The sequence below is a fragment of the Carassius auratus genome, chromosome 43, assembly GCF_003368295.1.
Source record: "Carassius auratus strain Wakin chromosome 43, ASM336829v1, whole genome shotgun sequence".
NCBI classification, from domain to species: domain Eukaryota; kingdom Metazoa; phylum Chordata; class Actinopteri; order Cypriniformes; family Cyprinidae; genus Carassius; species Carassius auratus.
The window spans coordinates 8,921,606-8,938,650 of record NC_039285.1 but is presented as its reverse complement, the minus strand read 5'-3'; the positions used below and the strand labels follow the sequence as shown (position 1 = coordinate 8,938,650).

General features: G+C 41.0%; 1 protein-coding gene across 2 annotated transcripts; it reads right to left on the bottom strand.

The window, feature by feature from the left end:
• Nucleotides 1–47: 47 nt before the first annotated feature.
• LOC113061621 (zinc finger protein 710-like) lies at nt 48–9,071 on the bottom strand. 2 transcript variants are annotated; one of them, XM_026230903.1, is made up of 5 exons: nt 8,661–9,071; nt 5,179–6,744; nt 3,446–3,637; nt 3,146–3,320; nt 48–2,196 (listed from the first exon to the last, which is right to left on the bottom strand). In XM_026230903.1, exons 1-5 carry the CDS (start codon nt 8,703–8,705, stop codon nt 2,033–2,035), a joined length of 2,142 nt encoding a protein of 713 aa, XP_026086688.1. In that variant the 5' UTR covers nt 8,706–9,071; the 3' UTR covers nt 48–2,032. The 2 variants fall into 2 exon arrangements, with proteins under 2 accessions (XP_026086688.1, XP_026086689.1); XM_026230904.1 differs by having other exon boundaries at nt 5,209–6,744; nt 8,661–9,069.
• Nucleotides 9,072–17,045: the final 7,974 nt, after the last annotated feature.

Here is a 17,045-nt window from a genome sequence, read left to right as displayed (position 1 = left end):
TTGTGTGATTCATCACAGTACACACACACACACACACACTCCACACGTTTAAAGGTAAATAAATGTATTAATTTATAATCATGTCCATAGCACAACGTTTAACATTTATCAACATCATATTCACATCAGTGTGCAACAAAAGAATTGAAAGCTTATACAAAACTAAAAATCCTGCCTAGCTTAAAGCTAACTGCCCAAAATGCAAGGACACAACCAGTTAAAACAATAAAAATGCACCAAATCTTATGTTACACATTAACATGAGTTGCCTAGCTAGATCGAGAATACATGGTGAATTTCCCCAATCATTCTCTGCTGGGTCTCGAGCCCTGTCACGTCGGACGACTGTCATTCATCACTCCTGAGCTCTGCGCAGGAATGATGGATGAGACACTCTCTTGCACACACAAGGGCAGTTAATATTTTTATCCAGTGTTTTTAGGGCATCCTCGTCAAAATTCAACCAGTATTGGTGACTTTGTGGAAGATGCAGTGCACGTTACAAGGTTTTAATGTCCAAAGAGATTAAAATGGATGTTAAATTGGATGAGGTTTGGAAGGTCATTTAAGCCACACCAAAAAACTGATGCTAGAAAATTACCACATTTTAAAAATGAAATTAATTTAGCCCACATGGTTAGCTAGTACATAGTACACCAAAGAATAAACTGCAAGCTAATAAGACATTTCTAATATTTATGAATGTGAAATATTTAACTGTTTTTATTTTTTGGCTGATGCATGGCTCTGTAAAATATGGAACGCTTTAAAGGGACAAATCTTAGTTTGTATTATTACATTCATCAAACAAAAGATGGAAAAAATATGTAATTTAGACAGCGGATTATTGTATTTTAGAGAAAATGGACCAAACAATGCTCTTGGGTAAATAATGCAATTACACTCAAATTGAACTAAACCCATGGCTTAGGTTCTATAATTTTTAACTTGAAATAAAGTCTGTCCATCTGGAGCGCTGGCAATGTATTTACACTAATGAATGCCAAGAACATTGAGCAATAAATACTATTTGCAATAATGTAAAAACAAAAGTATCCAGAAGGCCATACAGTGATCAAATGCCATGGTCTGGCCTATTATTATTTATATATGCAATGAAAATCCATAACACGAGCTCAATCAATCCACTGTGAGCAACAAACTACAAATGCCCATCGAAAACCACAAACTGCTGAAAAATAATCTTTACAAAAAGTCACAGTATGCTTATCAACTAAATGCTGGGAAAGTTGGCATGTAATAAGAACTATTTGCACTTGGTCAGCTTTGGTTAAGTCCTATAAAGTGGTATCTAACTTGCTGGACAGTAAAACTACCAACAAAATTGGAGGGAGAGTTCACCCCGAAAAATTGACATTTTGTCAACATTTACTCACTCATTGTTCCTGTACGAATTTCTTTCTTCTGTTGAACAAACTATATTTTAAAGAATGTTGGTAACCAAACAGTTGCTGATAGCCACTGACTTCCATAGTATGGAAAGAATACAAATAAATACTAAGGATGTTAGTGGTTACCAGCACATTTTTGGTTATCATCATGAAGGTGAGTAAATGAGTACAAACTATTATTTTTGGGGGTGAACCAACCCATGCCTTCGAGCTTGTTTGTCTATGTTTTAAAGATCTGTGTGTTGTCTGTATAGATTAAGTGCCTTCTTATATCTGTGCATATTTTTTTTCAATGCACCATTGAAAGTGACTTTTAAATGACATCCTTCTCAAGAATTGCTTGTTGAGGGGCAAAAGTGAAACTTATAAAAAAAAAAAGATTAGCATCTACATACACAGTCCTTTATTCTTCAGGATGGTTTCTAATGTGTAATGACATTGTTAAAATGAAGTTTCAGTCTGCTATCACTTGTTTCACAGAGCCAAAATGGCTTCCAGTGCACATCCACTTCATGATGGCTATTTCCTCAGTGACTCATGTCAGAGCCAAGAGTACTACAGAAATGACCTCTACAGTCATTTTTCCTCTTAAACCATATTTTAGTGTCTCAGTCAGCTGCTTAAGTTGTGTTGTAGCGCGCAGCAACCTTAGTGTAGTTGTAGTAGCTCATTTTGGCGAGTTTCGCCAAATCTTGTGCATTGTTGCTGGCTAGATTCTCCCTCTCACTGTAATCAAAGCTTTCTTCTTCATAATCTTCCTGACCCTCCACATCAGGCAGAGCATCTGAGGAAGGAAATGGAGACACACATAATATAAGCCTGGCTAATAGCACAATTAGCTTTAACACTTTTAGATTTTTCAATATACACACAACGTGAAATCAGAGGGTTATACTTCATAATGATACTTTATCATTCAGTGAAATTAAATCATTGAAAAAAAAAACCTTTGAATCAGTCAAATGTATTTCAAAAGTCTTGGTATTCTTCTTTACACTTGGAGGACATACATAAGCCCCTTTCACACTGCCATTCCGGCAAATGTTACCGGGTCGCTAGATTTTGCACTTTCACACTGCTAGTGATGACCCGGGATATGTGCGTGCTTTCACATACAGCCCGTAAAGATCCCGTAAGGACACATGACATCAGCGCGTAACGTGTAATGTACGAGTCGAAAACACTAGGCATGTTATACTATCACCGAAGCAAGCGAACGATCTCTGCGTCAAAACGGAAAGTGAGGAACTAACTGATCTCTGCTTCATTACAGTTTGCACATATTTTTTCGTTGCGAACGTTGATCTTCTTTCAAAACAGCCGGTAAAAGAGTCGCACAATAACGCGCGTCATCACTTCGACACGGAATTACATCTGGCTTTTGTTCACACAGCGCTCATCCCAGGTTGAATCTGGCAATGTTACTAGGTCCCCGACCCGGGTTCAATGTGGGAATCAATCCCGGGACGTGGTTGCTTTCACACAGAAGGCGACCCGGCAATGTTCCGGCAATATGACGGGTCCGACGTGCAGTGTGAAAGGGGCTATAGAAAAGCAAACTCCTACAAGCATCAGAACTTACTTCCGCCCTATAAGGCCACAGAGAGGCGGAGTCAACCAGTTCTATAAACCTCTAGGCTATACCAGTCTTGTCATTTCTCATTTTCTTTAACACTGAGAACAGCGCGAGTCACAGGTAAGTATAATCTGAGGTCAAATTTGCATATTGTTACCTTGTCCTTCAGTTGAGGTGTCCAGGATTCCATGTTTCACCTTCATGTGACGACTCAAGTTGCCCTTCAAATTAAACTTGCTGGAGCAGTAAGGACACTTGAAGGGTTTGCTACCGGCATGAAGGTGCATGTGACCCAGCAGGTTATACATTCTGTTGAAGGATTTCCCGCACACCTTCAGAAACCAATTCGGGAACTATTAGAGGTCTATAATGCGCAGCTATATCAGGCAGAAAAATACAGACTGTCTGGAGGACTCCAGCAGGGTTATACTAGCATGAAAGATTTCTTTGTACCCACCTTCCACTTAAAAGGTTTCACAGGCAAGTGGACAATCATGTGTGTTTTAAGAGTCTGCTTCTGAACAAAGGTCTTGAAGCAGACGTGGCACTGGAAAGGGCGCACACTGGTGTGAATCAGCATATGTCGCTTCAGGTTGGCAGACAGAGTGAATTCGCGAGAACAAACATCACATTTGTATTCCTTCATACCCTGAGAGACAAAGACAACAGCAATATATTTTACAGATGATTCCATTGCGACCATCACTTTAAAAGTAACTTTTGTAATTAGTAGTAGACTTTTTTTTTTCTTTTTCGTTTTTGAGAGTGGGTGGGAAAATGATTTATCACTGGCATCAACCGAATGAGGAAAAGTGGTTAGTTGTCATAAGCGCAGCTGAATCCATCAGTAGGGTGCCTGTCTTGCTTGCTCACTTGAATCTATAATACAGAGCAACAAATTCACACACACATACTTTATTCACTGTTGTTATCGCAATGCTGCAGGGTAAATAGATTTGTGTATGCAGTGCAGTGCGAGCTCCGATGCTCCACCAAGCTAAAACATTAACAAATGAAGAGGGTTAAACATTCTCTCGCCTTAACAATTTGATTATTCAATGAACACTTCCAGTGTATCAAGGGAATACTGCTGTCCTAACACACACAGAAACACTCTTTCCATTTAAGAATGTGATAAGATAAACAACAATGAATCTAAATCACTAAATGGCCATAAGTGTGTCCGTTACCCCTTTAGTTTGGCCCCTTAATTTCAGTGAGTACAGTTCTAGAGAATTATGTGCTTCCAACTTTGAGGTAATAGTTTGGGGAGGGCCATATTATTTGCACAGGTCAATAAATACACAGTACTGAGTCCGATGTGGAAAAACTTGACTATCCTACACACACACACACACACACACACACACACACAAAACACAGACATGAACCCTAATAATCTCTGTTGAGGCAAATTAGAATGGCAAATTTGACCAGGCCACATCACCTCAAGATCAGTGCCTGATCTGTTTGTGTCTGAATGGGATCAATTTCCTGTTTGCATTCCCACATCTTGTAGAAAGCCTTTCCAGCAGATTTAGGAATGACCAACTTCCTATTACTGGGATTTATAAACCACATACTGAAGCAATGTTCAGGTGTCCACTAACTTTTGGCCATGTAGTGTACAGGAAACATCTAGTGTTCAGATACTGACAGTCTTTAACTCTAATAGCAATAAATCTAACAACAATGTTCAAACTACACAACTGTTGATGTAAACGCTGAAGAAATGACTAACTGCCGATGTGTTTTTTGTTTATAACCCTGCTGACCTGTGACGCATTCTGTTTACTGACACCGCAGTCATGACGAGATGAATCATACTCATGGAGAGTGAGAAATGAAACAAGGAAGTATCAGCTTGTGAGACACTTCACTACACAAAGCACACACAAAACAAATAGCTCATACTAGTGCAAGGGACATGGAAATGGGATGGGATGAGTTAATGGCAGGGTAGGAGGCGGATTGGATGGCTGGAAGGGACTGACAGAGACGGCTCCATTTACACAGAAACTTGTTGTGGCAATACCCGAGACACAAATGAAGATGATACACTAACCTACAGTTTTATGGAACATATAGTGGTGGGAAATGTCGGTGGGGTCTGGATCTGAAAGCCACTGGGGAGTCAAGTCTAACAGGATGGTTGCAGGAAGATTACGAAAACTAATGAGGTTTAAGTACCTTGTGTTCGAGGGCCTGCTGTGTCAGTACCTTGTGTGTAAGCATGTGCTGCTTCAGGTGATGGATCTGAACGAACTCCATGCCGCACTCCGAGCAGACATAGGGACGCACATTCTGGTGCTTCATCAGATGGTTCTGGAGCTGGCTACGGTAGGCAAAGGACTTGTGACATTCGGTGCACTGAAAAGTCGTCGGGCCCTGGTGGCTGACCTGGTGGCGCTTGAGGTGGGCGTGAGTGGGGAACTCCATGCCACACTGCGTGCAGACATGACAGTGGCCGCTCTCATGCTTGGTCTCATGAGTACGTAGCTCACTGGGGTATGCAAATCCTCGGCCGCAGAAGCGACAGCTGTAAGGCTTGACGTCGCTATGCTGCAACATGTGCCGTTTAAGGTGACTTGTCTGGGTAAAGGCCTTCTTGCAAACAGTGCACTTGTGTGGCCGGGTGCCCTGGTGCGTTAGCAGATGCGTCTGAAGGTGGCTGGGCTGCTTGAAGAGCTTTCCACAATGCAGACACTCATGTGGTTTGATGCCATTGTGACCAAGGATGTGCGTTACCAAGTTATACTTTGAAGTGTAAGACTTCTCGCACATGCGGCACTTCCAGCGTTTCAGGCCTTCACCCACATCCACACAGTATGATTCGTCGATTTGCACATTAATATCTAGGCGGTCGATCTGCATTCGTCTACCCAAGGAGTTCTCACTCTCCGTCCACATCATGGTTTGGCCAGCCTCCTCATAGTCTCCCGGTAGGCCCATCTCAGCAGCCTCATACGCCGTCACACTGGACTCATAGTAGTGCCTCATTGCTGGGCTCACATCCTCCTCTGTGGTTTTCAGGTTCAGTGCTCTCTCCTCCACTTCCCCCTCCTCTTCTTCCTGTTCCTCCTCCTTTCCCTGTCCTTCCCCAGAAGACTCCACCAAACCTTTTCCATGCCCCACAGGGCTTTGGTGGGCTTGCGTCTGAGTGTCAGAGTCAACCTGTTGGCTGGCTGACTCCCTCGAGGGCTCAGGGTAGCCTTTGTTACACTGCTCTTCTTTCATTGGCACTCTTTGAGGCGTTAGGTCCAACACTTCTGGATCATTGTCAGTTTGCTGGGGATTCGAGAGATAACATGGGCTAGAGAACTCAGGCCTCTCTCCTTTAACCTGACTCTGTGTACCCAGAGACCTATCTGTGGATTCCTCTGGTTCTCCTTCAATCAAGGACCTCTTGATCCTCCCACAGGGCCCTGGACGCCTGCGTTCTGCCCCGTAGAGCCCTACTGGCCTCCTGTTCTCCCCCTGAGGCTCAGACAGATAGTCTCCATTGGCTCCAATAAGCTGATCTGCATAATCATACTCCATTGAGTCTGCGGGAGGAGCAGGGCCTTCACGTCCCTCTCCTGTGTAGAAACCATTTGGGGCAATTGTGGCTCCGAAGATTTCATTCTGTGATATGAGTCCCAGCACAGCAGCCTGGGCCAGGGACAGGACCACCACTGGGTCAGTCTGAGTACCGACATCCACTGCATGCTCCATCACTTTAGAATAGCAGCGAACCAGAGAAACTTCCTGCTCTTCCTGTCAATGGAGAAAACAACAGGTCTTAGCAATACTTCATAAAATCCGAATCAATGTAGAGTAAATCTGCCATTGCGAGTGTCAATACAGTACAGTCGTAGAAACAAAGTCTGGCTGAGGCTGTCATGGCAACAGTGTCGCTACAATAGCAATGAAGTCAGTGCAGGAGCATCACATACATGTGTCAGAACCACAAAGCTGACTGATGCGGGGCAACAAATAAGAGGTCTTTAAATAGTGTTTGTGGATTTGCTTTAGAAATAAAATAAATTACAGGCAATTTCTGGCAACATGGCAGCGATATTTTGTTTTAAATCGTTCCTTTACCAGACCTTTTTCTGTCAAATAGTGAAAATTCTCTTTAAAAACATAAATATATAATTTTTCATATTTTCACAGCAGTAAGCAAGAGACACAGCCTGACAATGCATTGCTTTTGTGTCCACCAGAGATAGCTTTAGATAGAAGAGATAAGACAGATCTGTTCAAGCGCCATGCTTCCTTCCTTTACAGTTTTTAAATGAACACAGAGCACAAAGCGTGTCTGGGTCCGAGCGGGAAGCCTACATCCGTGGACTATCCACGGCATTTCCTGTGAGGTCAAGCCCTGCCACTGCTGACTATGAAAAGGATGGACAGTGAAGATTTAGATGTACCAGAAAGTCTAGTCAATATGCAGACTTCACAGATTGCCTAAAGCCAATGTGATCCAGTTACATGCAGCACGTATAAGAAAAATTGTTCTTTGAGGCTAAAAAAATCACTGTCATGTGCACACAAGTAAATGTATGTGTTCTCAGAAAGTCGTTAACACACATTATCACCTCTAACGAGCTGGTACCTTGATTTGTTCTTGAAAAAAGAAAGCTACACAATACAGATTTAAGCTTAAGCAAAAACAAGCATACACAAGGGAAAGAGGGAGGGAGAGACTGACAGCTGTTAAACAGAGGAAGAGAGACAGACAAGAAGAGACAGGGTAAGAAAAAGAGAAGTGGGTGGGGGGCAGAGAGAGAGAGAGGGAACAAGAAATGAGAAGGGGAACCTGGATGCCCTGATAACCATGTCATTTATAATTACTGCTTTTAAAGCAGTCAGACAGAGTGAGGGAGAAACAGACAGAAAAAAAGAGCGAGTGAGTGCAGAAACAGGGGGATTGAGGAAGCAAGTGAAAGAAGGAAGAGAGAGAGAAGGGGGGGACTGGGGGATGAGAGATAGACTGGGAGACTGGGTGAGGGAGAGGAGTGAGAAAAAAGAAAGATAAAGAGAGATAAAGAAAGAGTGAGAGGAAAAGAGGAGGGGGAGGGAGGGGCGGCAGGGGATGAGAGAAGGAAAGAAACTGAGTGAGTGAGAGAGAGTACAACACAGAGATAAAGAAAGAGGGAGGGGTTGTGGGGAGTGAAAGACTGAAACTAAGAAGGAGATAGAAAGAGAGAGAAAAGATGAGGGTGAGAAATGAGAAAGAGTGTTAAGACAGAAAGACAAATGAAAGGGAGAGTCTGGTAAGATAGCAGCCGTGACTGTATGAGAAGAGCTGAAGTGAATGTAAAAATAGATTAAAAAAACAAAAAAACAAAACAAACACTAGCTGGTGTAAAGAACAGCATAGAATGAACCTGTTTGTGTGTGTGTGTGTGAGAGAGAGAGAGAGAGAGAGAGAGAGTGAGTGAATGTGAGATAAAGAAAACAGGAGAAACATACTGCATTGGAGGCAGAGAACATGAAGCTCGACTGAAAAAGAGAGAAAGGTTAAAGTATAAATTGCACTCTTGCAGTTTTCTGTGTGAGAGAAAAAAGTTATTTCATTTCCCCAGTTTAAAGTTGCAAACTTTAACACCGCAATTAACCAACAGTTCCATTCAATATATCAACACAAGCCGCTTCATGCAGCATGTATGTTTGGGTTGAGCACTCACCACATTACTCCTGGTGTGATGTTTGAGGTGTTTCAGGGACCTCATCCTTCAAGTGAAGTGAGAGGAGCAAAAAACACATGCTCCTATTTATAGATGGAAGAAGCAAAGGGGGCGGAGCCAAGCTCATCCTCCTCCTACTGTTGCTGTTATCAGAACTGACTGTGCCTGCCTCTCTCACACACATACACACACAAACCTGTTTCTTCCATTCTTTCTTTCTTTCTTTCTTTCCGTCTCTCTGCCCTCCCTTCCTCACACTCCCCCAACTCTTTCTCTTTTGTTTCTTTCTTTCTTTCGCTCTCTCTCGCGCATTCACTATCTCTCGTTCTCACGCACATAAGGCTTGGCCCCACAACAAACATATTTCGTACTAACAACAGCTCACTTCTCAACACACATACATCCTCTCTTCGCTTAAGAGATGATGGCAAACATGTTTCAAGCCACACACACACACACACACACACACACACAGAGTGATCTCTAATCACCGGCTCACTGGAGGTGTGTCTGTCGGTGTCAGACAGACAGTGAGTGAGATATGCTGAAATGTTTCCCGAGAGGAGTTCTACAGGTCTATTTATTTGCGCATCTCAAATAAATTAAGCCGCAAGACGCCCATGCGATGTCTGAGAACCAGTGTGCACACACACACACACAAAAAAAAAGAGTGACAAAAGAAAGAAAATGAGAAAGAAAAGCAGTTTGGAAAGAGAGGGAGGGAGGGAGACAGACATGGGGGGAGAGAGAGAATAAGAGGAAGAGGGAGGGGGACTGAGACAGAGAGGTATAAAGAGTAAAGGGAAGGGAAGGGGGGTGAATGGAAGAGAAATAGAAAAAGAGAGAGCGACAGAGAGAAAAGAGGTGGGGGAGGGCAAGAGAAGAAGAGAATGCAGCAAAAAAGGAGGAAGAGAGGAACTGGGGGAGGGAGAGCAAAGCATAAGAAAAGATGAGGTCAAAGAAAAGAGAGAAAGACAGAAAGAGAGAAGAGGGAGGGGGGATGGGGACTGAAGGAGAGATGGAAAGAGAGAACGCAGTGAAAGAGAGAGTTTTAACAGCCTGAGAGAGAGATAGTAAGGAAAAAAAGAAGGGGATGGTGGAGTGTGAAAATAAAAAAGAGGAGTCCATCAGCAAGAGAAAAAGAGGGGGAGTGGAAGAGTGGTGGTGGGGGGTGTGGGGGGGCAAGGGAAAAGAGAGGAGAAGGGAAAAACAGCAATAAAAGATATTAACTACTAAAGTTCCGGTTGCTTCTGTCAGGAGCGCATGGTAGTCTATACCTGTCCACTCCACTGTCGGGTGTGTGCTGAGGTGTTCCCGCTCATCCTCGTTACGGAAAAGGTATGGGATTAGTCTAACACTTCCCATGAGCTTATTAACGCCGGGATATAGGCTGGCCGTCCCACAAAAGAGCCTCTATTATGGAATGGAACACACCTGAGTGAAGGACTGAAGGACTGTGCTGTATACCATCAGTGTGTGAGAAGAGAGTGGAGGACATTTTTCATCAGTGAGCGGGAAAGAGCAATCCATGAAAGAGAGAGAAAATCAAGCATTGTAGGAGAGTCAGTATATGTGCGTCTGAGTGAGAGAAAGATGTGTGTGTGCGTGTGAGAGATCGTGAGAGGAAAGGAGGGAGGGGAAAGAGAAAGGACATGGAGAGAGAGACACAGAGAGAGAGAGAGATAGGGAGCGAAGGGAAACAGACAGAGATAAAGAGAGATTGAGGGAGGTTGTGAGTGAGGGGGAGAGATAGCAGGAAGTTGAGAGAAAATAGAAAGAGTGCAAGGGAAGAAACAAAGAGATAAGATGCAAAAGACAAAGAATCCACGTGGAAGAAGAAACGGCCAGGGACGTGTACATAAAACAACATAGAGCTGCCCGCCTGTGGGGAAAACGAAGAGGGGGAGACAAAAAAGTTGGGAAAGAAAGAATATGCTGGCCGGAATACCCATCCAGGCCCATGGGTTTTTCTCCCTCCTTGTTTTCTCTCTCTCTCTTTTTTTTTAAATGGCTAACCTAACCTTATTTGCCCAGAAGTGTCAGACTTGTGTGAACCAGTCTTAACACACACTCTCACTAACTCACTCACTCACTCACTCGCTCACTCACTCACTCACACACACATGAGGGGAAGAATACTTGATGAATAATAAACGCCTACTTGTTTCTTCTGCATGTGTGTGTCTGCGTGTGCTTCTCCACAGGTTTCTTTAGAGGGGTGTGTGATTTGGGAATCCATCTACAAGTTTAACCGGCAAGTGTGCATGTGTGCACATCACGTGACACTTTTACTTACGGTTTGTGTTATTTCTTCTCCATCTGAAAAGGAGCAATAGGGAAATTGTGTCTGCATTGTTTTCTGCAGCAATGTGAACACAAGATCCTGAAGGAAGTGGGCTTGATCCGGTTGGTTTAGTGGCTGAGATCTGACTGGGATGTGTGTGCATGTGGTCTTTTTCAAATTCCAAAAGCCTAATGTGACCTGAACAGGGACTTTTACACTAGCCCACCACAGGTGATGCAATGGGAAATATGAAACCCTCCACCAGAACATACGGACACCTCCTAACTCCAATGTAATGCAATGAAGGTAAAGGGGTGTAACAAAAAACACAGTGGTAAAGGTTTTCAACTGAAAATGCAAGAAATAAAAAATAGAGAGTGGTGTAAACTGTGCCATTTATTTAATTATTATTATTTAATTTTTTTGCTGAAGTTGTCCTCTAGACAAGGAAAACTAATTATTAATTCAGTATATATACTAGGAATTTATATATGTGTATATATATATATATATATATATATATATATATATATATGTGATATATATTAATGATATATGTATTAATATGTATATATATATAATTTATATTGTATGTGTGTATAATAAAATATACAAATGCACAATACAATTATGAAGTCTTATTTTGCTGCATATTATTAATTGTCTTTTTAAGAAAAGGTTTAACAGAATATTTGAATGTATGACAGTATTTGAAAGAGCTTATTATATATATATATATATATATATATATATATATATTTTTTTTTTTTTTTTTTTTTTTTTTTTTTTTTTTTTTTGGCCGAGTTTAAATTTTTAGACATGGATAAGTTTGTTTTGAAAAACCTCATTCTACACACCACAGAAATAATTCACTGTGCCATAAAACCCCCTAGAAAAATATTACTTTCTAAATGTTTGCTCTCTCTCTCTCTCTCTTTCTCTCTCTCTCTCTCTCTATATATATATAATGACATGACAAAAAACTGCAGTTTGCTAGATTTCATGCTGTCATTATATTCTAAACATATCTCCATGATAAATGATTTTTTTTTCAAAAGCCTTTAATAGAACAAAACAAACATGAATTAGCACAAAGCCTGTTTTTCAGGCTGCAAGATCATGACTCTGTGCTACTGTGAGTGAGATTGGGTTTAGCGGAGCTCTTGAGAGGCGTCAAAGCGAGTACAGCCAGGCTTCAGCTCGAGCTCCCTCCAGCACTGCCACTCATTAACCACCGAAACTCAATGGACATAACCTTTGACCCCAAGCCAGACATAACTGCCAGCAGTTAGTTCCTTTCTAAATTAACTTCCAAATCATTTGTCCACTTGTGTGAATACTTTATGAAGATAGACTGCGGGAGCTAGTTTACCCAAAACACTGAGTTACAGCACTTGTCTTAATCTCAGCCAAGCAAAATTGAACCTTGGCCCTGATGATCCTGCGCTCTTTATTTCAATGTTTGTGTATTTTGGTTGCAGCCTTTCTGAGAAAATCACGCTCAGATACGTGAGCGCACACACAAACACAGAAGATGCAAAGAAGAGAGCCTCTCCAAATCCTGAATAAAAGATTACCCCCCTCATTCAGCATGGGGGTTACAGATAAAATGTTGGACAGAATATTGGGCAAGAAATGTTTCTACGGAGAGGAAACAGAGTGAATAGAAAAGAGAAAGACAGTTGAGGGAGGAGAGCATTCAGCACAGGATATAAAAGGAACAGAGAGAGAGAGAGAGAGAGAGAGAAAAGAAACAGGAGAGTGGGGGAGAGAGAGAGCGAGGGAGAGAAGAAGAGCGAGAAAAAGGAGAAAGAGGAGAAGGGGGAGGGAGGATGAGCGAGAGAGAAAGAAACAGAAAGAGGAAAGGGAGAGAGACAGTGAGAGAAAGACAGGAGAGAAGGGGGAAGGGAGGGAGACAGAAAGAAAAAGAGACACACAAGAGACTCAAAATCCACATAACAAAAAAAGCAATGTCTGGCTTCGGCTTCATGAAGATATACAAATATGAATGTAAATAGGAGGCTATATTGTATGCATCTGAATGAGGCGGGAGTCCACACCCTGCAAAACTCAGCTGAAAAAAGGAACAAGTTCATTGTGTGGGGCCTAGAAGCATTCAGGAGTGCCACTCCTCCGCATGTGTGCGTCTCCCTGTGGTATGAGGTTGGGAGGTCAAAGCCTCGGCTGACTCCCGCCGCTGCCTTCAAGAGAACAGTTGCCTCCTGCCTCCCATGCCGTTTCATCATATAATCCTGCTAATGGCAGTTAAATGGGCCGACGGCACGAGTCTGGCTGCCTAGCTTCACATCTAATTTCAGCGTCTATCTACGTAGCGGCCTGCGCTCAAATGAAGAGGCCTGTAAACACTAGTGGGTCTGACGCCTGACAGCAGGCAAAGTCTCATTTGCAGGGCCTCATGAATTGCATAGAAGAAACGGCCGTCCTTCTGCAGGCTCGTGCTCTTTTGTATTTCTCCCTCACCTCACGGTAACAAATTTCAACCTGAATTACTTTTTCTTTCTCCCAAGTTTCATTCTTTTAAATCAAAACCCTTTTGTCTCTCTCTTCTTTTGTACCTTCTTCTTGTTTCCATGGTTACCCCTCTCTCTGCGCTGTACACTATCTATCTCTCCCTTCGTTTCCCTCTCTGTCTCTCTCACTCTGTTCTTATCTTTCTCATTTTGCTTTCATCTCTGCTTCCCTTCCTCCTGCTTTATCCCACACCCTCCTCACTCTGGCTTTTATCTCTTTTCACTTTCATCTGTCTTTCACCTTTCTCTCCCCTTCAAGCCTGCCATTCCATCATGCTGTTTTTTTTTCTCTTTCCGTTTCTTACTCACGGAGAGCGAGAGAAAAGTTTCATCTGTTGCCCTATCTATTCTACATTTTTAATCACTTTGCCTGTTTCGTGTCCACTGGCACAATCTCTCATTTACATGCGTGCTAGACAGAGTGGTCAGTTCTTCAGCGCTCATCCCTCAGCTGCATCTTTGTTCTTCAAGCTTTCGGAAGAAGGTCTAGTGTGCAAACAATAACAGGATGAATCGAACCTGATTGTGCGTGTCCTCGTCTTGCTGCGGTTACTTCAGCATGGTGTAGATGTCTATGTGACGTGTTTATGATTAAAGTCAAAGTGAACTGTTGTTTGCAAACCATTTCACTTCTATAATGTCTTCCATCGATTGGAGTGTGAAAAGTGAACATTACATACCTAAGTTGCTATGTGGATATTGGTTAACATTATCCAATAACACATTGCCTGAGTGATATGAGTGGAAACAGAAGTTGTTACAGTAGAAGAGTAATTTATTTAAAGATTAAAAAAGCCCCTTTATATATATATATCAAAAAAGTAAATTTTTTTTTTTTATCAACCTCGTTTCTTACAATCCTAAGAAAGATCTTCTCTGTGCCAGTGTCTCCTGTGCATACAGTCCTGTGTCTGATTCACAAACAAATTATGAGCCAGTTCTTTTTAGTGAATCAAAAGCCGAGCAAACAGTGCAATACAATTCAAACAAAAGACTCTTTTTAAACTGGTTCTTTTTGGTGAGACATAAACGTGAAGTGCAACCAGTCTAGTCCAATTCATGAACAAAAGATTTCTATAAACCGGCTCTTGTTACTCAATTACAAAAACATGCAGTGTAGTCAGTGATTTACGAGCAAATGACTCTCATGATCTGATCCTTTTAATGAATCATTGAGACAAAGACTTTGCACTTTACAGGGGAGTTTACAACCGAAGTCTTCCTGAGTTTGTAATTTTATAATAATTTTACACAATGCAATATTAACATGATATGAAATTTATCTTTTTTTTTTTTAAGTTTACATTGGTACACACAGACCTTTTGGTGTTGCTTTATATATATATATATATATATATACATATATATGTGTGTGTGTGTGTGTGTGTGTGTGTGTGTGTGTGTGCATTGGACGAAGTTAGAAGGTAACCCGTCAAATTTACAGCATTGACTAACAGTGAATTTCTATAGACATTATGGTTGAAATATGGCCAAATGAATTAGAATAGAATTTACCCAGGCTTTATTATTTAATTTAATATTTACTTAAATAACAAAGAGTGAGATTTTTTATGCTTTACCCCATCTAAGGTTCTCTTCTATCCCTTTCTTATGGCTACTAGTGAATAACATGTTATGCGGCAGGACATCCTGTGGCCTGTGATGAAGATATCCATAGACACCTCCAATTAGGACATAACTGTACTCTACACAACTACAGCAGAGATGTATATCAACTCTGACATCACAGAAAACCAATAAGACAAAATATACAGTGTTTCATTAGGGCTAAACAGGGTGCTTTATGTAAGTCAGTGCACGAAACGCACTAAGAAAAAGTCCCCAGCACAGTCTGGCTGAGACTGACTGCAGTGGAGGAAGTGTTGTGCTTCAGATCTGACTGAAACTAACCTCCCTCCCCTGCTCCTTCCCTTTCCCCTTTCCCTTTAAGTACCACAACTATTCAGAAAAGAGAAGAAAGAAAACCTGAATAGAGGAAGAGAAGAAATAGAGGTCCCAACGAGCTAAAGAAAAGCGAGGAAAAAAAAAACAATGAAAAGAGAAACAGGAATGAAAAGCAGCCAGAGAGAAAGAAAGAGAAGAAAGAGGGACAGCGAGAGGGAGGGGGAGACAGAGAAAAAGAAGGAGAGCAAAGGCTAGCGCTGTGCGAGAGAGAGAGAGAGAGAGAGAGAGAGAGAGAGAGAGAGAGAGAAGTGAGAGTGAGGAAAAAATGTATTTTTTTCAATTTCTTTTCTTTTCTTTCTTTTTTTTTTAAGAGATGGATTTAATGGCATAAAATATCAAATTAATAGCACAAGAAAACCTTAACCAGCCTAAACGATGAGGGCAGAAATTAACCTATTTATCCAGTGTAACTGCACATAGCTATAAAGTCCTTCTCCACAACACAGCGGTCCCAGGATTACATCATACTTCTGACAGATAAATCTGTGATAATGGCAAAGAGGAGGGTTTAATTTTAACAACAAAATCAAAACTTTATACCATTTAAGTCTTCCACATTAAGTCAGTCTAAATGATTCATTTGGGGTAGGATAAGGGGAAGATGGCCTCATTAAGAGCATTATGCATTTTTTTTAAATGTTAACATATTTACATATAGATAGTATGTACAGGATGATGATGCATGTAGATAGATAGATAGATAAAAGTGGAGCTAAGTATTTTAATATTCGTAGAGTACTAAACCATTAGCCCATAGGTTTTACTGAATGGAGAATGGAGAAAAATGTACATATAATTCTAATTAAAATAACTTAAAAATAAAATGTACACTAACAACAAGTTACTTGGGACCTTTTGTGCCAATTTGATTTTCTCACTTCAAAATAAATTAAAAAAATATTATTTTTTTACTCCACAAATCAAAAAACAAATGTGCCCATAAATCCCATTTTTACATATAAACACAAAAGTCTTTAATTTTGTAATGTCACAAATTACAATTTTACAAAAGTAAATGAAAATAATCCCAAAGCTGTTTGAAATGGCTAAATCTTAGAAATGTTTATATTCAGATGAATTTACAAAATTAATACGATTATTAGCCATTCATCAAATGGGGGGGGGGGGGGATGGGCATCTTACCCCATTGTATGAACAAAAATCTAACACATTTTTTTTTATTTTATGTTCCACAAAACAAAGAAAGTCATACATGTTTGGGGCAACATGAGGGTCAGTAAAATGATGACAGAATTTTTATTTCTGCGTGAACTATGTCTTTAAGTGTGCCAATACTTCTAAAAAAAAAACTAATGAAACTACAATAAAACATTAGTTCTATTCCAATATATACAGTTCCAAGCCTTTGTGTTGTAAGGTAACATATTTGTCCCAGCTTGCTAGTAAAGCTTGTCAACCATATAGTTTATTTTCTCCTGCTGGCAGACATGATGTCAAGATAAACAATTTGATTCTGGATTTCGAAGATGCAATCTGTAATTGAAAACAATGACCTTCCATCCGCACGCCCGCTATACCGCATGCGACTACCAATAATAATAGATGTTGGAAGATAGAGAGTGTATAGGAGCATTGTACAGTGTA